This window comes from Phyllostomus hastatus, unplaced genomic scaffold (genome assembly GCF_019186645.2).
Source record: "Phyllostomus hastatus isolate PE091 unplaced genomic scaffold, TTU_PhHast_1.1 phas_contig_159, whole genome shotgun sequence".
In the NCBI taxonomy this organism is placed as follows: Eukaryota; Metazoa; Chordata; class Mammalia; order Chiroptera; family Phyllostomidae; genus Phyllostomus; species Phyllostomus hastatus.
In genome coordinates, this window is record NW_025333640.1 from 5,705,292 (window position 1) to 5,732,274 (window position 26,983).

General features: G+C 43.5%; 1 protein-coding gene across 1 annotated transcript in view; it reads right to left on the minus strand.

Moving 5' to 3' along the window:
• The window catches only part of CCDC25 (coiled-coil domain containing 25), a 39,284-nt gene that overhangs the window by 3,022 nt on the left and 9,279 nt on the right, over positions 1-26,983 (minus strand). The window contains exons 4-8 of the mRNA XM_045831628.1: positions 21,676-21,727; positions 16,105-16,180; positions 10,661-10,764; positions 10,243-10,445; positions 1,974-2,019 (exon numbers count right to left, since the gene is read on the minus strand). Of these exons, the coding sequence (XP_045687584.1) occupies positions 1,974-2,019; positions 10,243-10,445; positions 10,661-10,764; positions 16,105-16,180; positions 21,676-21,727 (481 nt within the window). The remainder of the gene's footprint in view (positions 1-1,973; positions 2,020-10,242; positions 10,446-10,660; positions 10,765-16,104; positions 16,181-21,675; positions 21,728-26,983) is intronic.

Below are 26,983 nucleotides of genomic sequence, written 5' to 3' on the forward strand. Positions count from 1 at the left end.
AAAACCAGCTTCAGACTGAAAGACTAATAGTTTTCTCACTGGTAAAAGCTAAATTAAAAATTATCTTACATAAACACCAGCATTTAGCTGAAAAATCCACTGATTGTTACCGAAGATAGTTACAAGGAGAATTACAGCTTTTCCTTTTGAGGTAGGGAAAAAGCTCAGAGAGCCCTTCCGGCAAGAAAGAATCAGAGCACCCAGTGCAAAGGTTCCTTGGAAACTTGAACTGGATTCAAACCCGGGTCAGGAACAGGGGTAGCAGCAACAGCAGGAGAAGGAAAGCAGAAGGATTAGTAATCCTGTGGTTAGCAAATCTGATTTCCTAATCCTGAAATTTTTAATATCTGCTGAAATAAGATGGTGTTTGCATATATATGTGTATTCATATGTGTGTATGCTGTGTGTTGACTTCATAATTCTAGGACAACATTACAACTTAAAAAATCCATAACAATAGGAATGAAGATGCTTAAAACTGTAACATAACGTAGGTGCCAGGCTTCTGCTGGAAAGCTGCCCCTAAATAGCAGAGACCTTTGATGAGCCACAACCGCCACAGCAAGGTCAGGAGACTTGAGGCGTGGTGAAGACTGCTGTCTCTCTGTTCAACTACTCTGTGGGTTCCAAGGAACCCAGTGGCTTCCAGAGGAGATTAAACCCATCTCCTGTTTTAATGCTGGTATTTGGTGGGGTGACAGGAACAGGAAACAGTGATGACGGCTTGCGCTCGCGGTGATTGAGCCTGAGGAGCGCTCCCGCGGGTGCCCGCGTTTGACTCTGGAGCGCCCGAGAGGCAGTGGCTCCTCCCCACTGCGGATGCACACCCCTCGGAGAGGTCCAGTAACTTCACTAGGCTTGCTGAGTTAGTGAACAACAGTTTAAGTCTCTAAACTTCAAATTCAAGGCTGTATTTAGTGACATGATGATGCTCTACAATTTTTCAGGAATAAATTATAAAGATACATTTCTGACTCATAAAGAAGCCTCATTAAATTTAGTTCTTCACAAAGATAAAGATATTGTTCTTATTCAGTTTAGAAGGGTATATAACATGAACAAGATATAAAATCCTATCAACAATTTCAATTCATGCATTATTTAAATATGGGGTTTGACTGGATGACCTTTAAGAGACTTTGAATTCTGTTAATTATTTCCAAGTATTAAAGCAGTGCTATTTAATAGTACTTTCTGCAATGATGGAAATGTTCTATTTATGCATTAATATCGTAGTCCCTGGCTACAAGCAGTAAGTATGACTAAGAAACTGAATCTATGAATCAAATGAAATTTTAATGAACTTAAATTTAATAGCCACATGCAATCAGTGCCTGGTGCATTGGAGAAAACAGATCTACAGCACATATTTGTAAACTATACTATAAGACATTCAATATAGCACATGCGTCCACTCGGTCTCAGTTCTGTGCAGAGAACAGTTTAGCATAACCAGGTGCTGACGCCAGGAAGACCCTTTCAGCACCACAGCACTGACCACCGTTTCTCTTTACCACAGGTCCCAGGGATATGGACACCGCCGGTGCAGTCGCTGGACTACAGGTAAGATCTTAGGGTTCGTACTTCTGCTTTATTTTTTAATCGAAGGTGGTAAGTTTGTTGTCACTCATTTGTAATATAGATTCCACGGTCACATTAATACAGAACACTGACCCATACAGGCACTCTGGCATGTCTGCAGCTAGAACGGCGGGAAAGGAGGCCTGGGAAAGTCCTGTGAGGACTAACAGACCCACACGTCACAACAGACAACACATGACACCAGGGGACCTACTTAAAGACAAACACGAGGAAGTCCACAGGAAGGAGAGGCCCAAGAGCCCCATTGCTGCTGCTAACTCACATCGAGCCACGTGCCACATGTCGGTCAGGACTGGCCAGCAGCTCAACTGCCAAACACTCGCAGTGAATTATTTCAAGGTACAACGTAAAAGCAAATAACTTGAGCATACCTGATTTGAAGACATATTCTCAGCTTTCATTAGTGAAGAATAGCTCCTGGAAGAAAAAAAAATTAAATAAGGTTATACGGCTGGCAAGTATTAGGTGAACATTACATGTATCCAGCACCACTGAGGGTCTTTCAAAGAAAAAAGTCCCTGACCTCAGGGAGACTGCAATATAGAAAGGATAAGTATCTATAAACAATAGGACATGCATAGCACTTCATAGGTTATGAACCGCTCACTAATACTCATTTCAGGTCCCCTCCACAACTGTGTGGCACTATTCAAACGAGGGAATTCTTCTAAGGCCAAGAGCAGACATGACTCACAGCTGCAGTACACCGGCCAAACTGCAGATGCAGGGACTCAAGGGAGGAAATGCACCGAAGTGGGTGTGGTTGTGGGGGCACTGTTCTCAGGTGGGGTAGGACCGAAACTGAGCCCAGTGCATGGGGATGGGTGAGGGGGAGCGATCCAGAGGATTGTAAGAACAAAGGTACATACATGGTATCTATGAGGACATTTCAAACCCACTCAAGTGGGGTCTGAAAGCCAAGTAGGGGAAATGAGGCTAGATGTGTGGGGCCCGACTGTGTCGTCCTAACTGTGTGAGCTGGCACAGTGTGACCAGCAAGAAGCCACAATACACAGCACAGCAGAGGGGAGACATGTGAGATTTGAAAAGTATTAAATATCCATGAGATAGAAGATGCTGTGCTGAGCCTGGGTGGAGGATGGGATGGGAAGAAAATAGAAAAAGATGACTAAAACAAAGCCTCACACCCAAAGAATTTATCAGGAGGGGAAATAAGATCTATTCAACAATAGACATACACAAAGTTTCTATTAAAGATACACAAAGAAACAAGAGACAATAATACTAGTGTTTTAAAAAGAACAATCTGTAGCAGAGAGAAGAGAGGAAAGGAGATTAAAGCAAAGATCAGTTAATAGCCACAGTATTTACCATTTACTAAGTATCCTTTGTTTGCTAGGGCCACTGCTACGTGTTTCATAAGTTACTGGCAACCCCCACAACCACCTTCTAAGGCAGTGCGTCATGTCCCCTGCAGGCACAGCAGGCAGAGGCAGGGAAGTTATCCAAGGTCCCACAGCTAACAAGTGGAAAAGCTTGGAACCCAGGTCTGCCTCCCAGGTCACTCGCGCCCTTGCCTTCATGGTCCACTCAGTCTACTGCAATATCCTGGCCCAAGGGAGTGAATCTGCAGAGTTAACAGTCGTGCGATAAGAAGGGGCAGATCTGGGAGGAACTGACCATGGCATCAGGGTTTCTAGCTTGGGTGAAATAATGCTACAACTGAGAGAAATGAGAAAGTGTTGCAAAGAAGATGTGCTTGGTTTGGGACAAGTCACTCTTGAAGTAATGGTGAGACACGTAAGCAAACATGAACTGTAAAAACTGAACACTGAGGACTGGAGGGCAGGAGAACTGTCACAGTGAGAGACAGACAACGAGCTGCGGGAAGGCATCCAGAGGGAGATATTAGCAGCAGTAAGTGGTATCTGTGAGAAATAAGTAAACGGATTAAGATCAATAAGCTGCTTGAGAGGAAAGAGAAAGATATGTTGATTAAAAAGTGGTTAGAACAGGAAATCCCAACACGGGCTGCACTTTAAAATCACCCGTGAAGGTTAAAATATATTCAGATGCCCCACTGTGGGCATCTATAACCTTCGTTCAAGGACCACTGGGTCTAAACTAAATTCCCACGTAATGAAGGCAACACACAATTCACCCTCCTTTAGCACTTCCTCTGACTCCCATCCATCCCATTAGTCCAAGGGCCTGTCTGACATTTTTTGGATGCCTCAAGGCTATTTTCGGATTCACATACCCACACCCAATTCATGGTCTTTCCTGCTACCAAGGACGGTCCGGTTCTTCCCAGTACCCCTCCCAGCACCCTGCCAGCTCAGAGAACTGCATAGCTTTCTACTCCACGTCACAACCAGAGACCCAGGGGTCATTCCTTCCCTGCCTCTCCCCTCCATCCAATCTATCTTCATTCAAACCCTGCCCTTTTATCTACAGAATTACTTGTCATCAATCCACGTTGCTCCACCTCCACATGGCCACCACAGTCCTAGGCAGCACTGCCTTTCACCTGGACAATGGCAACAGCTTCCTAACTGGCCTAGCCACACCCACCTGTTTCCCTTTCCATTCAGGTCAAAGAAGTAACCTTTCCAAACCACAAACCTTATCATGCTACCCCTTGCTTAATGACCTCATCAAACTCTCCGGATGAAGATGAACACGGTCAGTGAGGCCCTGCACAGACTGGTGCCATCCCGCAGGCCAGCTGCCCCAGACACGTGGGCCTACTTTCAGTCCTGTCTGCCTTGCTCCCTCCCGCACGGGGTCCTGCACACGGAGTTCCCTCTGCTTAGAGCACCCTTCCCATCCCGCCCCCACACCCCTCAACTAGTAGTGTGGATTTGGTGCAAGAACCACTGACTACCAGAGAAGCTAATTTCCGTTACTTATTCATCCATAACATGCTGACTACGCACTCACTGCATATGCAAAGCACTGGGTCACATATAAGGGGATACAGGATGCAAATATGTGTTTGTTTGAAGGAGCTTATCATCAAGATGAAGAGCTATGGTGTTGGGAACTGCCCTGCCTGGTTTCAGGAGCTGTAACCCCCCCATGGCTAAGGCTGAGTGAGCGACCTTCGACCTTCGGACCATAAGCCACTGAGGAGACAAAGCTTATCTTCCTGGCAGGGGTGCCGCCTCTACTCCTTTTACTTCACCCTGCCTGGCCCCCAGTGTTTGATCAGTTAGCCAATGATGGATAAGATTCCTCAAGGGAGGGATGACCTAAGACAGGTATGATCATGGGGACCCCCAGGGAAGGACTTGGGGGCTACAGAAAAGGGGTGATGGACCCTTGCCCCTCGGCTTTGACATAGCCTGAGTCCTCATTCTGTCTGTGAGAAGTCTTCTAATCTCCTGGCTGTCTTACTTCCCCTGCCTGACTTAAGCCAGAGACAATGCCCTAAGCCTGAAACAATGCCGGTGTTGGGTGCAGCCCTGTCCTGGAAAGGGCAGGTTCCCTAGGTCAATCAGGCCTAAGAAAGAATATGTAAAATCCCGTGAAGCCTGCTTTGTTTAGAATGCTCTCAGTGAAATGATAAGGGTCCAAGCAGGGAGTGAGTTTGTTCCCCAAAATTTTATGGCCATTTAACTATCTGACCCTGACTCAAAATAGGCCCTCGGAGTTCTTCGTATGTTAGCTATTGTTTGATCTTTACTGCCTTATAATGATTAATGAGCTTTACATATATGCCCTGTATTCCTATGCGAATTGAATCCAATAAAAGCCAGTTGAGGCAAGGGTCGGGCGCTCTCCTCTTGAGAGGGTGGCCGAGGCGCTCCAAGGCTTGCTCTTCCCTTGAGAGAGGAGACCAGCCATCCCTTTTCTTCCACAGGACTCGGTAGTCCGTGTGAATTTATTTCATCTCATCCATAACGCTGCAGACACTGCAGGCCAGTGTCCGCGTCACTATGGTACCCAGCATTGTTTATAGAAGGCAGCAGTAGTAGTGTGTCAGAGAGAACAAAGGGAGGCACCATTAAAACGGTCATTTCCACATCAGACTATGTCATCCTTTTAATCCGTGGTCTCACCATTACCTCTTCCTATGTGTTGCCACTAAACTCATGATCCTTACAAGCCCACTTCTTCCTGACAGACCAAGAAACCATTAATAATGGCTCCTTATGACTTACAGCGTGAAATTTTGGACTGAACAAAACCTTTCACTCTTTTTATTTCCCTGTGCATGGCCTTGACTCTGGCCTTGTCAACTTGTTCATTCCTTGCCTTACAGGCAGCATAGTATAGCAGAAGTATGAACTTTGGAATCACAGACTTGAGTTTGAATTCCTGCTTTAACATTTATCAACTATAACCTTTTATTTGTCACACATTAAACCCCCTGCTGAAGTGATCTGTGCTCCCAAATCAAGTTCACGTCAATGTTCGAACTGATGACACGTGAACCTGTGGGACTTACCACCTCACCTGGGTCTCGTCCTTCTCCGACTCCAATCAGCGGAGCCTCGGACCCCAGCGCAGACTTCCCAGACGCCCACTTTAAACTCCCCTGCGTCAGGGAGCCAGTGCCCCGCCCTTTGTCTTTTCTGATCTGTTACTCACGGATCCTCTCTCAACTACACTTCCCTGGCTCTTATTTCAATATCCACATGGTGAGCTTGATTCTGATGTTAATAAAGTTTGCTACAACACCACACAAGCCCAGTAGGAGATCACAAAATTAAAACAGGGCAGGTAAGCTTTCACTGGGTTACATCACCGGATGTAAGCACTGAGGACTTACGAGATCTTTGATATCATAACTTGTTGGGCTCCTAAACCACCTGCAGAGCAAGCAAATGCCCCTGTGCTAATTGTACTGTTTGATAAATCAGACTCTTTGCACTGTCAGTAAATAATACTCCCTGTACTGTAACTGTGTGACTAAAAAAACCTTTTTGTTCAACATGCCTGGGCTGGAACTAGGATTTCAGAAAGGCTGCATCACATATTATCCATTATTCTTATCACATGACCCCACTTGCTTGACCGTGGAGTCAGCCAACCATTTGCCCACACCAATCAGAAAACACATGATGTAAGTGTGGTCTCCTTTCCCCTAGCAAACCATCTCTTCGATCATCAGCCCCTTGCAACTTCTGTCTTTAGAAACCCTGCCCTATCCACAGGCCCCCCTCCCCCCTCCATCCCATCTTGGAGTGTATTCTTGGTTCATACCGAGGGCTATGTTCCCTGGTTTGCAAATCATTATCTGAGTAAAATTTTTAAATTTCTCAAAAGGATCCTTCGGACTTCTGTGTACTGTGCAAATTGAACTCCTCAGATGACATGACATCCCTATGACTCCCTGAGGGAGCTGCGGGCATTCTTCCCAGCGTGTCAGGGAGAGACGGTATCCTCTCCAAGTCTGGTTTGCTGTGTCTGTGTACCACCTGCACTAGTGTGAACACTTATCTTTATACTGACTTTATTTCCACTCCTTTTCCACACTTTGCCCAGCTCTAAGCAGTAACATCCATCAAATCCCAGGTAGGATGTGCTGTTTTTTTCTAATACTCATTAAAATAATTACATAACTCTTAAAACACATCTGGGGACATGCAACCTGAACTCATCGCCTGTGTCACCAGTGATATTGTCGCCACACTTGGAGTGACTTGATCCTGAGCTGACTGTCGACTTACATGAGTGAACAAAAAAACGATCACTCTCAAACACACACACACACACACGCCCTCCCGGCGTCTGCGGGAGACCAGTGGGCACCAGCCTGAAGGGCTTCTCCGAAAGCTCGCTATCCGAAACCAGACGCAGACCAAAGGGAAGACGTCCTGCTTCTCTAACTCTCTGGGAAAGACCACTTCCGAGACTCCACGGACTTTCAAACTCTGCACTGGGTCTCCTCTGCTACTCTCTCTGAGCTCTGTGTGTGGCTTCCAGTGCAGCAGGCACTCCTCCCCACACCCAGCCCCGAGCAAAGACTCTCTGAACTAACACCCCACTAGCTCTTAGGCTGACAGGGCAAATAGGAGCTAAAGAGCTAACGAACAATATGGGTAAGTGAGAATGTTAAGTCTAAGGAAGGGACAATTTTCATTATTGTTTAAATGAATAAAATGATTAACAGAAAGTGTTAATATACTGGCTACTACCTAACTTTCCAACAACCCAAATATTCCTAAAAACTACCTAAAAAAGGATGAGCAGTATGCAGACCAGTTTACACGATCAGACCGTTACAATTTCTGCATGCTGAGGACAAGGAGTAAAGCGCTTGTTTGCAAGGACCCAATGGAGCTCCAGGGGCTACTGCCCTTTTAAGCAAAGAAGGAAGGCAGTGCCCTCTTTACTGTGGGTTTTGCTCTGTTCACGGCTGGGCAAAGGGCTGACGGATACGATCCTGACTAGAGCTCCAAGACCCTGGACTCTACAAGAACACTCCCATCCATTTTTGCCCCTCGTAGAAACTAGAAATAGAAAGCTTTCTGTCATCCTTGTTCAAAAAGTTAGAATGGAGTCCAGGGTATAAATAATAGTGTTAGACTTGGAAAGAAGTTGGAATGCAGCTCTTCAGAATAGTGGGCTAAGTACTTTTTCACTGAAATCACATGGAAACACTGGGGGTACTGCCTGGGATGAGAATATTTTCTTGATGTATCTGTGGAATCCCCCCGAAGATTCAAAAGTCAATTTCTTAAGCAATCACAGCAACTAAAGCGGACATTCCTTACCAGATGGTCCAAATAAAAGAATCAATAGTTGGTGAAATTCAATGGTATTTTCACTGTCAAAAAGCCAAGTGAAAGACTTTAGAACAGGAATATTTTATAGGCATAGCATTTGATCTCTTGGGTGGAAGAGTCCAAGGCAGAAACTAAAGTGATGCTGGCACTAGGAATGTAAACACGGACTAAACGACATGAGAAGCCTGATGTGGCTGGAACGTGTGGCTGGAATTTCACAAAAGCTGCAGAAGACGGCACGCCGCCCACAGCTCTGCACGTGCCAAGCACACCTTCGGTGCGTCGCAGCGCCTCGGTCCCTCACGCTGCAGTTCTGCTTCACGGTCTCCTACCTTGGGCAGCACGTGGAAGTCATGTCTGCGGCACATGTTTCACAGAAGTAAACACACCAACTGGCTCTGGTTTTCTGAGGCCCACGATAATTTATTTAAAATGAAGCAGAAGGGATAACACTGCATAGGAAAACATGGGCTAGAAAAGTGACTTCAGTTCCACTTACATTTTCCTTTTTATATACATGCACCAGAGTGATGTAAAAATCTGCCTGAAGAAACACAGGGAAAAACTACAAGCGTCTAGATGCAGCTTAGAAAATGGGAATGATGAATAATCCAGGTTTCACGGAAACTGGGTCAGAACATGGCAGGACAGCTCATGTTGATACTACACCATTACCCAAGGGAGTGACACACCAAAACCTCTTTTTCTTTTTGGTATACTTAACACAAGGTATCTATGGGGAACTGTAGGAAAACCTAGGATGCTGTGACTAGAAGTCACAGGGTCAACCTCCTCCTTTCACCGAGAAAAACGAGGGGCCTCTGCAGGCAGAGAACTATACACACCTACACAGCTCAGTGAAGAAGGCAGAACAATGATCCTCCCCAGAGACGTCCACAGGCTCATGCCCAGGACCCATGAACACGTGGCCCCATACGGCAAAGGGACTACTTTGCAGATGTGATTTAGGATCTTAGACGGGGAGATACTATCATGGATTATCTGTGGGAACGCAAGGTCACCACGCTGGAACTTAGAAGCTGAGAAGCTATGATCGAAGAGGGGGCCATGACCGTGGAAGAAAGGCCAGACATGCGGCGCTGCTGGCTTTGCAGACGGAAGGAGAGGTGGAAAGCCAAGAACTGAGGGCGGCCTCTAAGGGCTGGAAAAGAAAACAGAGTCTCCCCTCGAGCTCCAGAGAGGAACACAGCCCAGCGATGCTTGGATTTGAGCCCAGTGAGAACCACATCAAACTTCTAACATACAGGACTATAAAATAATAGACCTATGTTGTTTTAAGCCACTAAATTTGTGGTAATTTGTTATAATAGCAAGAGAAAACTAATGTAGTCAAGTGTTCTCATGGCCATATACACTAGAATTTCAAGATCCAAATTATATTTTAACTACTATTTATTATTTTAAAATGCGGTGTTTTGGAGCAGACCTCACTGCATTCATTACTCTAAACTTTGAAAATGTAAAAAAGAGGTCTTAAAAACCACCTTTCCGAGTTACTTGCACTGGCCTTTAGAGCTGAAACAACTTTATTTAAATATCATAGCTTGTCAATGTTAAACACTTAATATAGCATCCCTTCTTTTCCTGAAGATGTTTACCAACCACACTTTGAGGATTACTTACGATTGTTTATCCAAGAATAAAATAAGCTATTTTATTTTATACACTCTCATATCTTGCCGCTATAGAAGGGCCATTCACTTGACCAACACATTTGTACAAATGCCTTGTTGAGTTATTTAAAGCTCTGAGCTTGTTATATGTATATCATTCCTCCACCAGTATGTCATTCTTTTTTTCCTTCTTCTTCAGTATATCATTCTTACAGGCTAATCCTTGATTAGAGTCACAGTGAAGTCTCTTCAAGGTCAATACCAATTCCAATACCAATTCCAATACTAATTCCATAGCTCCAACGTACCTAAGTTCATCCATTTCCCTCTTCTTCTTCATCTCTTCCTTTTCCCTCCTCTTCATTTCCTGAATTTGGGCCTTTTTCTCATTCCTCTCCTCGCGGTCTCTGCATTCCTTCTCTGCTGCTAGGTCTGGGAACCGCTCTGTTTTAGTCTTTTCTAATCGGTTCAAGATCTCATTCACTTTCTTCTCCACTGTCACAATTTTTACCTTTGAAGGAGAGAGGGGAATAATAGTGAATCTTTACTCTATGGTTATCCCCCAGAACGGAGGAGAGGCTTTCCAGGGGCTTAGCAACCCAGCTTAATTCCCTCTAGAAAACATCCGTCACATGCTGAGAACCCGACAACAGAGACGTCAGACAGAAACTACCTGCTCCACTCGGGGGCAGGACCCCGCCTCCCTCGGCGGCACAGAACACTTACATCCTTCTGCCTGTGAAAGCCTATCTGCCCCACGTCCATGTCAGCCGTCTTCTTCAGGTTAGACCACGGTGTATACACCACGCTAACGTTGTTCATCTTGCAGCCTGCCGAGAGAGACGGTCGTCAACATGCAGGCAGGATGACACTGAACAAAGTGTCAAATTTACCCACTGGCAAGTTGTGAAAATCCAACGAAGGGGCAGCATAGAATGAACAAGGCATCAAGTGCTTCAAACCATGAAATACTTAAAAAAAAAAACCCACAAAAGGCAAATGGTAAAGTTGACAAACACAATTCAAGCAAAAGCACTACAGTGGGGCCCAGGGTTTGCTTCAGGGACTTCTGAGACTCACTAAAATTGAATGCACATTTATTATATGCATGTTACAGAGAAAATGCCCAAACAGGTTTGCTCAGATTCTCACAGGAGTCCTTGATCCAATAAAGGTTAAGCAGCAAGACAAAGCAGAGTCATGGCCTGGGATTCAAGACACCCGCGCTCTACCCTGGCCCTGCCACGCACAGGCTGCGTCACTTTGGGCAAGTCCTCATGGCTCTCACAATCTCATCTGAAACATTAGGAAACTGAACACTGTAGTAAAATTTTGTGTGTTTTTTTAGCTTTCTTTTAGCAGTGGAACCTCTTTTACATATCAAGGTGATCAAAGCAGAGATGCTCCAGATGAAAGGGATGCCAGGTGCCCGGTTTGTTCCTCCTCCTCTCCCCTCCCTCCCCACCTCCAATAGCCCTTCTACATCGACAGCCTCCAGGCAGCTCGCAGGATCAGTTTAACTGCTGGGCCAACACTCTTTAAAGCCCTTTGAGATTAGATGGCAAAGCCTGTGTATTTTATAGTTTATTAAACCACTCCATACATGGGAGAAATCTGATGATCACAACCTTGCTTCGCTTATGAAGTATTCCTGCCTGAAAATTCATGACGCTATCCTACGCAACAGGAAATGCCAGACTAATCCGTATCCTGGCATATCCTATACCTGGTCTGCACTCTAACAGGCTCCATGTCCTGAAAGACAAAGAGGTGCCTCTAGATAAAAGAGACTAGAGGCATGACAAGGAAAGGTAACACGTGATCCTGGATCAGAAAAAAAGCTACAGAGGGACAGGAGGTGGGACGCTGGGAAAACGTATGTACAGACATATGTACCTGTGTATCAGGTAACAGTATTTGCTCCATGTCAAATTTCCTTAATGGATCACTGTAATGCAGTTACTGAAGAAAATATCCTTGTTCTCAGGACAGAAATGATGAGTGTGATCTACAGTTTCTTTTATATGGTTCAGCTATAAAAGTTAATCATGAGTGTGTTACAGAGAGAAAGGAAATAAATATGGAAAAATTGTTGAATCTAAATGAGGAGTATATGAGAGCTGTGTTTTTCTTGCAACTTTTCTGTAGGTTTGAGATTTTTCAAAATAGAGTTTTTAGCAAGTCTCCAACATGCACGGAGGATACAATCATGGATTAGACAAGGGATCATGCCTTCTAAGACTATAAAGGAGGGCAGGAGAGTACCCGAGTAACTGCAACTGGAAGAGAACTCACCAAATGTCAGAAAGCTACAGGTAAGGTGCTAAGGTGGTACAGAGGGGCAGTGGGCGCTCAACGGGAGGAAGGGAAAGGCTCCATGAGAGGGTTAATACAGCTTAGTGGGCAAGACAGCAGACTTTTCAAGTCAGACTGTCTTGACTTCAAATGCAGCCCCTACTACATGGCAGAGCTCTGACACCTTGGGCTAAGTTCCTTAATTCTCTTTAAGCTCTGCTTCCCTATCTATAAAATGACAATAATAATCTTTAATTTATCTGGGTTGATAAATGGAATAGTTTGTAAAGTGCTAAGAATATAATTAACATTCAGTGTTAGTGAGTACTACAACTATTATGTGGACCTTGAAACTGAGCTTGGATCTGGACTTGCGATGATTGACAAGAAGTACAAAATTGAGAGCAGAGGGAACAATACAATCTCGTGCCATGTAACAACGTTTCAGTCAATGACAAACTGCCTATGATGGTTGTCCCATAAGATTATAATGGAGCTGAAAAACTTCTATCGCCTAGTGATGTATAAATGGCATTGGGAAGAAGATGCTCAAGAGGTTCATCCATGACTTCCAAGAGTTTGTCAAGGACAAGGAGGTCACAAAAAATCAACAAGGCTATGGTTGAGATGGCAACCAACTTCAACTTGGGTGTGGATGAGGATGACATCAAGGAGCCCTAGAGGTGGCTCCTGAGGAACTGACTAATGAGGGGTAATTGGAACTGGAACAGGATGCATAGCTGAAGATGAGTCAAGAGAATAGGAAACTTTAGAATAAGAAAATGAAGAACTCTCAAGAAAATTTGCAATGAAGGAGGTTGTAGCAGAAGCTTTTGCAAACTTTAGTAAGATCCTTAAAAAGTTAGAAAACATGGACCCCCAACACGGAAAGGTTTTCATTAATAGAGAAGGATATTTACGGTGCCTTATCTGCTTATAAGCAAATCTGTGTTGGAAAAAAAAAACACCAAGCAAACACCATGGACCTTTTTCTGAAAAGAGTGATATCTTAAGAAGAGCCTCCCTCCAGGAGGTGGTCCAGGGGAAGCAGTGTTATCACAGGAGACAACAGTTCTGTGGGTGTCATCGCACCTGGAGACCCTCCTGTGGGACGAGACGTGGAGATGGGAGACGGTGACACTGGCGATCCCGACTCTGTGTGGGCCTCGGCCAATATGTATATTAGTGTCTTCGTCTTTAACAAAAAGTTTAAAAAGTAAAAAAAAAAAAAAAATTCTTTAATAAATTAAAAATGGAAAGAAGCTTATAAAATTATATAAAAAGAAAATATTTTTGTACAGCTGTACAGTGTGTATTTTGAGCTATTATTACAAAGAGTTAAAAGTTAAAAAATTAAAAAGTTACAGTAAGCCAAGGTTACATTGAAGAAAAATATTTTTTTATGAACTTGGTGCAGCATAAGGGCACAGTATTTATAAAAGCTATAGTTGCGCACAGTAGCATTTCTAGGTCTTCACTCACCCAGTGACTTACTCTGGGGCAACTTCCAGTCTGTTCACGCTAAGTGCCCTACACAGGTCTGCCCTTTTTTATCCTTTATACCACATTTTTTACTGTACCTTTTTTATGTTTAGATACACAAATACTTGCAATTGTGTTACAATTGCCTACAGTATACACTACATTACATGTTGTACAGGTTTGCAGCCCAGGAGCAATAGGATATATGTGTAGGAGGCTACACCATCTAGGTTTGTAGAAATTCACTGCATGGTGTTTATACAACGATAAAACCGCCTAACGATGCATTTCTCAGAATGTATCCCCATCGTTAATCGACACATGACTGTAAAAGCAAAGGCACAAGGTGGGAAAACAGCAAATATTTGCTTTGGCTGGAGTGTGAAGTATGTGAAGGGAAAAAGAGTTCTGTAGTCAGATCAAAGATGCTTAAAATGCCAGCGTAAGAAGTTTGGACTTAATTGTATAGACAAGGTGGGGTGTCATGAAAAGTGTCCAAGGTTTTAGAAAGTTTAATCTGGAAAGAGAGTAGAAGATGAATAGAAAACAGGATCACCAGACTCTATGAAGACAAACAAGTCGAACCACACCTTCCTTGATGCTGAAGGCTGAAGGCGGTCAGCCGTGGAGGAAAATATTTTAACTCCACAGTGACACAAATGGAGCGCACTTAGCAAATCTCCTGGCACAGACACTCTTCTTCACTCCTCGGCATCCTCTGCTACTCACTCACGACAGTGAGACTCTTAGGCCTAGCTCCTTTTTCTGCTAAGTGAGCCACGGCTGTGAAAGGGGAGTGAGGAGAGAAGAGTAATTCTATGTCAAGGCTTCTCTTCTTGTTTTCTTTAAAACTAGTCATCTATAAAGAGATTAAGAAGAAAGAGGCTGGGCTAAGAAGCCCCTTTAAGAAAGTCACATCTGCTAGCCAGGGCAGAAGAGGTTGCAACACACAAGGAAAGAAGATAATGATGGTTTTAATTTACACCATTTTTAATGTCAATAACTGAGTATCTTAACTGGAAATCTTAGACACTGTTCTAACTCATGAACATGGAATGTCCCACCCTGGCCAAGTGGCTCAGTTGGTTGGAGTGTTTTCCAGTACACCGAAAGGTTGTGGGTTCGGTTCCCGGTCAGAGAACATACCGAGGTTGTGGGTTCGATCCCTGCTCAAGGCACGTATGGGAGGAAACAGACAGATGTTTCTCTCTCACATCAATGTTTCTCTCTCTCCCCCTTCCTCTCTCTCTAAAATCAATAAACATATCCTCAGTGAGGATTAAAAAATTTTAAAAAAGTAAATGTCCTAAAACTAACTGCAACTTAATGATTTATGGAGTTAAGAGAAAGTCAGTGGCTCTACAAGACAAGACTTCCACTTTCTTCGACTTGGTACCTGAAACATTAAAGCTGCTTGAGTTAGACTCAGAAAACACAGTCTACGTGATGGAGAAGAGGGTACACCCCTCAGTTCCTGTTTTGTAGTCACCAACCCCTGGTGCCTGCTCTTGGCTGTGTGTCTGCCCCATGCTATCTTCTACCCAGACCTTCTTTCTTTCCAACCCTCTGGATCTTCTCCAACTTCATTTCAAACCAAACTTACCTCTACCCTATGCAGGTCTATGTCCTATGCCTAAAATCCAATCTACTCACTCAAACATTCCCAGCAGAACACCATCTCCTGGCTCCCCTTTTTAACTCCCACCTCCACTCAGTAACTGTCCTTCTCACCCCACACTACTGACAGGTTAAGTCCTGTACAGTAGGAATAAAGCACCACGCCCAGCACCACAGGCCCTTCCTAAAACACTTAACACCAATGGTTCTCAAGCCCTCTGCACTCAGAATCAGCCGGAGAGCTCTGGCAGCAGCTGATACTCCCGGGTTACCCCAGATCAGTTAAATGAGACTCTCTGGGAGATAAAGATCAACTGAGCTGATACCTTCAGTTTACAGGGAGACAAAAGTTAGGGAGATTAAGGAAGGAGAAAAGCAGGAAAGAGTGATTTGGAGATTTGAGCTGTAGTATCTAATGACAAACAGTGGAAATGAAGACATCAAACATTAAAAATAAAGCCACGAGACACATTTCTTCCTTAGCTACTAACATAACTTGATTTCCAAAAGTCTCTCTACAAATAACCTTAAGGATGGGCAACCTACTATTTGAGATAAAGAAAACAAGGTAAAAAAGAGTTGAGATAGGGCCGTAAACATGAGAGGGGAGGGGAGATCAGTCTTTAGTTCTTTAATAGGAAGCAGAACTGCCATCTTAAAGAACATGTTAGTCCTTCAACTCAAGCCAAAGTCAGAAACATGTCCCCTACAATGTAATCCACTTCAGACACAGAGAAATCAGTGCTAATTCTGAAAACACTTCTAGGAAAACTGACCTTGAATGCTATTGGCCTTCACAAGATGGGCACAATCCATTAATACTTCCTTTGGAATGTCTTCTATCTTCTCCCCCTGAAACACAAAAGTAAACCAAATGGTCCAGGACTTTGTTACTGATCGACACTAGAGCACTCACTGGGCTTTGTGGCCTCACCAGCCACAATGTTATTAAAAGCAGGGGCTCTTCAACTGTATTTCAGAGCATTGAAAAATGAAGTCTGTTACAGGAGTGTTTTAAACTAAGAAGGCAGTAATATGGAAAATATTGATAAGTAAGTGAAAAATACCAACAGAGAGTATAAAAGAAAACTACTAAAATATTAACTGTAATTATGTCTGAGTAATTTCTCCCTCTTTCTTCTCATTCTTACTTCTGGAAACCTTGTGGGGAAGCTTTCAAGACACCTGGATGTGTTCTTAGCTGAGGTCCCGTATGACTTTCCTCTCAAAAAGACATAGTTTTGAGTCTCCAACATCTATCCTCAGTCCTAATCAGGAAGCAAGCTCTTGGTGTGTTAAATAAAACCATCCACTGTAAGGGAGAAATAATATTGATTCTTTCGTCTACAGATACTGTATCAAAGTCAAAGCTGAATAAGCAAAGCCTTCCCAGAAGAACAAAAATATCTGAGGCAAGAGTGAATGGAAATCAACTCGGTATTGACTCCTACCAGGCATGAGATTACAGAAGCACTTCTGTCTGGGAAAGAAATGTTCTACCTACATAAATATTTTAGATAAATTACGGGTATTTCATTATGCTTCTACATGTGTTTTTTTGGTTTATATTAAATGTTTTAAATAGGAATCTCTCAAATACACAAATTTTGACCCAAAACTATGTGATTAAAATTTGTCCCTATTTTAAAGATGTATCTTGAGCCCTGACTGGGTAGTTCAGTTGGTTAGAGGGTCATCCCAATATGCCAAGGTTGTGGGTTCAATCCCTGGTCAGGGCACATACAAAAATTAACCTATCAATCCATAAATGAATGGAACAAGAGATGTCTCTCTCTCCTCTCAAATCAATAAATTAAAAAAAAAAAAGCATATCTCATTTTGTGCAATTCCCTAACCACAGAGAGGATTCTGAATTTAATATCTGGATAATACAATGTCATCATTATGAATATCAACCATTACACTAGGCTATAATATGGTAATAGTGATGGCTTCAGGGGCCTTTTACAATACACAGGAGCTGACTGACCCTATGCTAAACAAATCAAAATTAAGAATTCAAAAACAAAACAAGAGCTACCAGTTTTTACATACCCACTGCATGCCAAGTACTATGTAAATAGACATATGAATGGATAGTAAGTATTATCTTCACTTTACCAATGAAGAAAATGAAGCCCAGTGAGGAAAGAAACTGGGCCAAGGTTCCAAATATGTAGTTAAGTGACAGAGCTGAGAGATGAACCCAGGACTAGAACCACGCTCCAGGAACTAGGCCCAGGGTGTGGCGCTTACAGAGTTCTTGCGGAACCGCTTCTTGGCCTTGATGTCAGGCCATGTTCCAACATCCCTCTGACCACCAGAGGCAGTCACTACTCCTGAAGCACTCTCCACTTCCTGTTCTGCAACTTTTAAAACAACATGAGCAGGAAAAAAAACTCATTCAGCTTAGCATTATGCATAAAATCAGAGTAAACAAACTACGTGGAGAGAGGTTAAGGTACTCTCAAAATGTAAAGATCAGAATTTGAACTGTGGGCTTTGTGCCATCTATGTTAATAAGATAAGAAACCTCTAGATAAGTGAGATATTTTCTATGGGTTTTCAAAAATCAAAATGCCTAGGAAAGAGCACAGCTGAACACCTATGATCTTCAAGGTTTGGGATGAATCCAACTGATAAATCCATCAATAGAAAAGGATGAACACATATAAGTGCTTAGCATGTGCCAGGCATTACTCTAAGTCCTTGAGATAGGCAAGCTCATTTCACCCTCACAGGGACCCAGTAACACAGGTACTGTCAGCTCCCGTGTACAGATGACAATGGGCCCAGCTGAGTAATTTGCTTCAAGTCACATAGCAAGGAGCAGAGCCGGAGTTCACACCCAGAGTCTGGGTTCTGAACCACTCAGTCCTACTGCATCCCCAACACTTACTTGGCACCTGCTAGGTACAAAGGGCTATGCCGTTTACTGCAGGGCATGGACCATGTAAGAGTTCCTTAAAGAGAATATATTTTTTACTGAGCACACTGTGTGCTTCCAAAAGAAAATAACAGTGAAACTTCTATTCAAATAAGCACCGTATCTTGCTGTGTATAATGCACATTTCACCCAAATTTTTGAAGGAAAAATAAGGATGCACATTATACGTGGGTATGATGATTACATACCACGGGCATAATAACGGTTATAATAATCCCATGTATAATGCACGCCAAAACGTGGGTGTGCACTGTACATGGCAAAATAGGGTAACAACTCGTGCTAATGTGAACTTGGGGCAACCACCATTACTTCCATTTTTCTAACACGGCAGGACCCAAAGGAAAATCTTTAACGTGAACCAAAAGGAAAGGTAATAAAACCACACTCTATTTTTTCCTAAACTTAAAATAGTTCAAAATGGCAAGAAGTAGCTTAGGGGAATTCAGAATTTTATTGCCGCACAGAGTTCACGGTCTCCGTCTTTCCCTTTACGGTGCAGGCCTCAAAGCGACAGTGCAAGGTGGGGCGTGGTGCTCACCCTGCTAGCAGATTAAGGGAGGAATATTATAACCACCATGAAAGTATGAAAGTGGGTCAGGTGGTTACTAAAATGGTCAAAAGGTTGTTGTTTTTTTAAATTATAGAATTCCCCAAAGTGTTTGGAAAACCTATAATTATCAGATAGCATTTTAAATTAGCAGAGTACTTTCAGAGAGTAATCTGACCTAAAAAGAGCTACCAAACTGTTTAGACCTTTTGACCCAGTACTTCCATTTCTGAGAATTACTGTAAAAAATAATTCAAAAGAAAAACAGAAAGCAGTTCACAAAAAGATATTTCTTACTGCAGGGTCATAATGCTAAAAACTGTAAATCATCTAAATTTTGATATAAGCTTTCTTTCTTTCTTTTTATTTTAATCATTGTTCAAATACAGTTTTCTCCTTTTTACTCCCAATCCAGCCCCCCCTCCCACCCCTCCCCACTTCCCTCCCATTACCACCCTCCCCTTAGTTTATGACCATGTGTCCTTTAAGTTTGTTCCCGTGAACCCTTCCCACTGTCCCCTGAAATTCCCTCTACCCTCTTCTGTGGGCACTGTCAGCCTGACCACTATTTCAGTGTCTTTGGTTATATTTTGCTTGTTTCTTTGTTTTGTTGTTTAGGTCCCTGTTAAAGGTGAGATCATATGGTATTTGTCTTTCACTGCCTGGCTTGTTTCGCTTAGCATAATGCTTTCCAGTTCCATCCATGCTGTTGCAAAGGGTAGGAACTCCTTCTTTCTTTCTGCTGCATAGAATTCCATTGTGTAAATGTACCACAGTTTTTTGATCCATTCATTTACTGATGGGCATCTTGGTTGCTTCCGGCATCTAGCTATTGTAAATTGTGCTGCTATGAACATTGGGATGCATAGGTTCTTTTGAATTGGTGTTTTAGTATTCTTCGGATAGAGTCCCAGCAGTGGAATCGCAGGGTCAAAAGGCAGATCCATTTTCAGTTTTCTGAGGAAGTTCCACACTGCTTTCCATAGTGGTTGTACTGATATAAGCTTTCATTAATTGTGGCATATTGCCAACTCAAAGCAGTTAGCCTATATATATATATATATATATATATATATATATATATATATAAAAATAATAAAAGTAACATGAAAAAGTTTATAAACAGTCACTTTAAAAGGTAATGCAATTGATCAGGGGACGCCAGGATGGCATGCCAACCGAGATGAAGAATCTAGCCGTATCACGAGCGTACGACACAGTGTCACTGAAGGGGTCTGGGGGGGCGGGGGGGGCGGGGAGGGGGCTTTTCAGTAAATCTGAAAAATTGTTTTGACTGGAAACTATAAGGCAACCCCTCCCCCCAAAAAACCCCTGCATACAAACACTGTACATTAGTTAATAAAGTTGTTTCATATAGGAAAATGGGTTAACAAACCTGAAACCACTCGCATGTATACGGGTGTCAAACAAATAAGCATATAAACGGTGGGGGAGCCAGGTGGCTCACTGTCTGAGAAGGAACCGACAGATAAGCAAGGCAGAAAGGCTGGAATGGATTTGTCAGGTACATTTGTATGAGCTTGTGTGTAGCTTGGTGTGGAGATGGAGAGATATGGAAAGGACTGTTCGGATGTGGATGCACGGCTGGTACACATACAAGTGTCTCCCAACTCTGTGTCAGGTGAGAGGGCCTCTGTGCAATTCTTGCCCCCAAACCTGTAACTCCAGTCTATGCCTGGCAAAAACAGCAGAAAATCCCAGTAGAAAATATTGACCAATGCTTCTCAAACTGTCAAGGTCATGAAAAACAGAAAGAGTGAGAAACTGTCGCAGACCAAAGACTACACAGACATGGCAACTAAATGCAAGTGGACCCTGGACTGGATCCTAGAACAGAAAGAGGAAGTTAATGGAAAACTGATGAACTCAAAACAGAGCCTGTAGTTTAGTTCATAGCAATGCACTAGTGTTGGCTTCTAGGTTCTGACAAATCTCCCATGGTGAAGTGAGATGTTAACAATGTGGGGAACTGGGTATGCGGCACGTGGGAGCTCTGCATTCTCTCTGCAACTTTTCTGTAAATCTAAAATTACTCCAAAATAAAACATTAAAAAAATACATATAACGAGTATATATACCCTATGATTCAACTATATAAAATATAACATATGCCCTGGCCGGTGTGGACAGTGGATTGAGTGCCCGCCTGTGAACCAAAGGGTCGCCAGCCAGTTTGATTTCCAGTCAGGGCACATGCCTGGGTTGTGGGCCAGGTCCGCAGTAGGGTGTGTGCAAGAGGCAACCACACATTGATGTTTCTCTCCCTCTCTCCTTCCATTTCCTATCTCTAAAAATAAATAAAATTTTTAAAAATAGTAAAAAAAAAACCCCATAAGACTATAAAGATACATTAGAAAAGTAGTGGTTTTGCCTTACTAGGAAAGATTACATTTTTTCCCTTTATTATTATAATGCTGCTTTAAACCTCCCAAAGCCCCTGATAACTGGGAACATCTGCCCTTGGTGAGGCAGGAAAATCACATGAGCTTGAAAAAAAGGAACCGCAGCACGATCTCCAATGGAGAAGACAGTAAGTACAGGAGTATCAACTGAAATGAAAGGGAGAGAAAGCAGAGGTGACAGAGAACACATTTGACCTGGCAGGACACAGCAGTGCTTCTACCTGGGAAATAAGTACTATGTCCAAGTCTCAAAAATCAGCAGACTCTCCCTGAGTGATTTTCTGGGTCAGGGGAAGACAGTTCTTAATCTAATTTCAGCCTTCTGTACATATTACTTAAGTGATTCAGTTGCGGAAAAAAGGAGAGGACAAGATGTGATGCTCATCACCAAAGAAAACGTCATGAATCCATGTTTAAGTCCAGTTACCTTATGTAATCGAAGGTATACATGAGCCGAAGAGATTTTGTCCACATGAAACCTACAAAGAATGAAAACCACTTTTAGCAGGAGGTACAAGACAGCCATCTCCTCGGGCCATTTGCATTTAAAGCATTCCTATCCAGAAAGTATTAACTCAGTGCCTAAGCACCATGGGGAGTATGAAACGCAGTCACTGCCTCCATAGGGCTCACTACCCACTGGGAGAGATAAGATGCACAGGGAAGTCCTGCGGCTGGGCGGGACTACGGCGGGACTAAGTGTCCAGACAAGTGCAGGAGGCAGTCAATGTTACAGCCCTGGGACGGGTGCTGTTTTAAGTGAGACAGCCCTGCCAGGGACCGAAGGCTTCACTGGCAATCAGACTTGGTGGGTCCCTGACTAAAGCACAGGACTTAGAGAAAACAGGGAAAGGAATTTCAGTTGAGAAGAGAGGGGAAGGAGGGCAGTCTGCAAGACTCCAATGCCGCAATCCTGAGAGACTTGCTGGACCACTGACAGAAACACCTCACAGCTGCAGACGGCACCAGTTGAGAGAAAGAGACGCAACATCCCGAGTTCTAAGCGATGGCAAAACAAAGAGAATGCCAAGCAGAGTTGGAAGAGCAGGCGAGGAGTGAAAGCAGTGAACAGACACATCACAGAAGGGGTCAGCCCAACGCTGCAACCAGCCTTAAACCCAGCGATGGCACCAGCACATGTCTCCTGGGACAGCATGGTGACTGCCCTTTACGACACTGTCCTAAAAACATTCTGAATGCCCACCTGCCCCAATGTCCTAAATTTACCTTTCACTAAGACTCTATCATCCACCAATAATTTCATTAACTCTTTTAAAATGTACTTTCTCACTTGGTCGAACACTTTGGGATATTAAGTTTTTCATACTCACAATTGACCAAATGAAGTTGACTATCTCTTTGCAATACCCAGAGATGCCCCAGAACCCCAGCACCAAACAACACCTCGCGACTGCCGCTCCGTTAACTCTGGCCGTCTCCTCCTCAGTCCTGACCTGCCCAGACTGAAGACTGTGGGGTCAAGCTCTAGGGGGCACCACTACCACCATCATATACTTCTCCAGGCACTTCCTTAGCATTAATGCATGTTTTAGAAGTGCAGTGGTCACACATTCACAGTGTGACTCTATATAAAGGTTAAGATTAGGCTGTTTCTAATGTCCTCTTTAAAGAGGATGAGCATCTTGCTAGTCACTTTGAATACAGAAACATATGCATTTTTGGCAGCCTATGATGACTCCAGGTTTTATTCTTAACCATTACTGATAACCAGAAATGAGTATAGCATCTAGTTTATTTTTTTCTAACTGCCTCACTGACTCATTTGCATTCCCATGTAAGAGAGTCCTACAGATTATCATCTTGAGCTAGGCATCCCCCCCCCAAGAAAATGGTTTTTTGTTGGTTTTTTTTTTTTTTGCAAATCTAGAAATTATATATCTCATTACTCTCAGGATCTTAGGAAAATACCCCATTAGTAAGCAAGCTCAATGAGAAGTGACTTCTCCCATTCCAACTTGCTTCCAGCCACTTCTCCATTTACAACTCTCCTGTGTACCCATAAGGGCCCAATTGTATTCTGATTTTTCTTAAAGGCCTTTGATGTAAAATTTTACCAAAAGAAATGCACAAATAATTCAATACATATCTAATGGATTCATACATAAGTAGTCAAAGTACTGAAATACACACAGAAACAGCAGGCTCACAGGCACACCTCCACCTAAAGGGCTGGGGGATGCGTAAAAGCAGGGGTCTTTGGTTCAAATGTAAAACACACAAAAAAGCCAGCTCTGTAAATAAACTATTTTCATTGTTTCCTTAAAAAAAAAAAGCCTTTCCATACCTCCCAAAATGCTTACTCGAAGTTTAAATTATGCCCACTAGTTCCCTCTTCTGTGTTCTTTCTCTTCCTGCTTAATCACCATCACCTTTGCCGAGTGCAGAGACTGCAGACTTCAAGGAAAGAATCAATGCCCTAGGGATAAGAGACGCAGGGCCCCGGAAGCTGGGTCATTTAACTTCCTCAAGTGGAATCTCTGAAAATACCACTCATTGTGGAGTTTGGAGCAAATAAGCAGATTTTCGACTTTCCTTTGTTTAAAGATGAATTTAGTTTCCTTCTCATTTAACGCTAGAAAAATCCTTTGTCTAAAGGCACCTCAGGAGGTTCCCTGGTGTGACTTCAGATGTTGACATTGGGGGGGGGGGGTGATGCACCAGAGTGAGGCAGTGAACCAGGAAAACCAGCCCTGGAATGCAGACCAACTGCATCCTTCCTAGCACGCCCCGGGACCCCAGGATGTTCCCAAGACTCACAATTTATGCACCAGTGCACCAGGACAGGTCTTGAATTTAGGGCTCTTCCGGCTCTCCTCCAACCTCAAATAGCTTCTGAAAGTCAGTCACTCACTTTCCACAATAGTCAATAATCTCAGGACTATTACAGAGAGTCAGAAAGGGCAAGGGGTGTCTAGGTGTCCGTGGACACCACTTTGGTTACGTACTATTCCAGGAGTCAGCGTCAATGAAATGCAAAAACCCAAATCATGATACATGGGGTGTGCGTTTTAAAATGGAAATTTCTCTTCCACTTATTTTTTTTCTTAAATGTCAGGTAAATTGACTTTCATGGTGCATCTGAATATATACCCTTTTCTATGCAGGTATTTCTGCCTCAAACCTGACATGTTAAAAATTTTAAAAAGGTAACTACATAACAGGTGCAGCCATTCTGATCTCCCTGGACAAAGTCTAGAGATCTTCGGGCTTCAAGGTCAAGTGAAATAATCCAGATGGGGGTGACAGGCGCTCAGAATGGTGATAACCTGCAGCTGTTGGGAAGAAATGCCCATGGAGGTCATTTCTAGACAGGCAGAGAGCTAGTCAATTAGAAAGCCAACCAACCACTGCTGAATACCTAGGTGTCAGTCAGGTCCCATGCTAGGAACTGGGAATACGGTGGTGAACCAAACAGATCGTTGTCCTCCTGGAGCTTACAGTCCAGGGTCCTAGGAAGGTGGGTGGCACCCAATCCAGAAGCTCTGAGCAGTGCAAACTGCCCACCCAAGGTAAGGGAGTACCACGCATCACCTACCACGACAGCATACTTGAGTTCAGACAACAGGCCACTGTGCTGGGACAGGGCAGATAAAAAGAAAAAAAACTTTAAAATCCCTGAGGTTTCTAGTGCCTGTTGGTTCCTGGTAGGTGGACCTGAGAGGGTGACAGATAGAAAAGCATTTCCACTGGGGTCATGGACGAGCCCCTTCGTGTGGGGTGGGCTGGAGCAGGAGAGGAAGTGCCCTTCAGCGGTGCCTGCACACAGGGCTGGGGGCAGAAAAAGGGCGCAAACAGAGTCCAGGGGGAGCTTCAGTTAGGTTCTGTCGTGTTTTTCCCACTGAGCGTTCGGTGCTGTGCACCTCATTAACATCAATCAACTCTTCTAAGAAGCGGCAGCCTACACTCTCTGTAGGGACTTAAGTGAAGGGCCTGGGCCCACAATTGGAGAAGAGAGGTCCAGAGAGACCACAGCCACAGCTTGAGGGAAGAAATGACCTGCAGCCAAAGGGCAGCAGCCTAGAGGGATGGAGAAGCGGTGACTTAGAGCCACAGCCAGCTGCAGGGGCCAGTGACACCCAGTGCAGGCCTGTTCAGTTTCTCTTAGCCTTAGTTTCCTCATCTGAAAAATGGGCATACTATCAGCAACTATTTCCCAGGGATGCTGTGAACTAAATGTACTAATGGAGGTAGACACGTAACAGTATCTGGCATATAGTTCAGTGCTCAATAAATGTTCACTATTACTCTCATCAAAGCAACCGGGTCCATGAGCTTATCTCCAGGGGGAGCATTTGGCAGGGAGTTAGGACCTGTGGAGACCATATCCCACTCCACGGGCAGAGTTAGGCTCCAGGAGCGGAGCCTTCACAGGGGTCAGAATGAGCGGCGGGCGCTGAAGACAGAGCGAGTGAGCAAACCGAGGCTGAGAGCATTCCAAGAAAGAAACATGAAGGGCCAGAGTCCGTGCACCACGGGAAGGTCCGGGATCTGAGAGCAGAAAAACCCAAGTGGTGCTCTAAGGCAGTTATAAAGAGTAGAACTCAATAAGAATAAAGAGGTCTTTTTTCCTTCATTTACTTTGTTGTTTTTTGGACTACGTTTTGAGAGCAGCACAACTATCTTGGAAAGAGGCTAAGGAAGTATGTCTTATTTAAATTTCCACAAATTATTTTAGAAAGAAGGGGTAGGGGCTGGATCAAGACAGCGCTAAACGCTCGAGGGAGTTACAAGGACAAAGGGAACACAGTCCGTGTTTCTCCAAAGCTCAGTCTAGTCAGATGCTCCACAATCCACCTACCTGGAAGCGTGTGTCTATTTTCTTCAGTGCTTCTTGTGAAGCCTTCACGCACCCACTCGGGAAGAGTGGTCTGAATGTGTGTAGCTGCAGTGGCCTCAGAAACTTACTGCACTGGCCAGAAAGTCCATTTAGTTTTTTCCGTAAAATAAGAAACACATTTTTTTTTCACCAATAACTTTATTGATTTGGATATTGTGAGTATGCTGGCTATCTCCTGCTATTGGCCTCTAATGGGTAGAGGCCAGGGGTGCTGCTAAACACCTTCCAATGCATAAGACAGCCCCACAGCGAAGAATTATTTGGCCAAAATGTCAGTAGTATCAAGAAACTTCACAAACCACTCTTGACGTGTTCAATCACTCACAGCACCTTCTCTATACACTGCATAAATCTTATTTGTGTTTCGGTTGCGTTTTTACCTTTCTTGAAATAATAAACCATGATATGCTAAAAATCTATATCTTCTTCCATCTTCAATATTAAAATGACTGCACAAAAATTTACCAATTTTGATATTTTTTTAAATGTATGCTGATATGACAGCTGTCACAATAACAATCTAACAAAATTATTTCAAATGAAGTTAAAGACAACTAAGCACTCCTAGCACCATGGTACGGAAAAAACTAAATGAACTTTTTGGCCACCCCAGTGCAGTCAGAGACACACACAGGACAAAGAGGAAGCCTATGCTCTGGAGGCCTTCGCAGGTCTGAGCTCTGATCCTGAGGCGCCATTTCCAGTTCGGACGGTAATTATGAACGAAGGGAACTAGCCATCAGCTATTTACCTCTGAACGTTCATAAACAACATCCAAAGCATGAAGTTCTAGTTCTTATCATAGGAGTCAGGTGGTGGACTACGTGTAAAAAAGTAAATAATGATCCACTAAAAGCAGAACCAAAATTGTTACTTA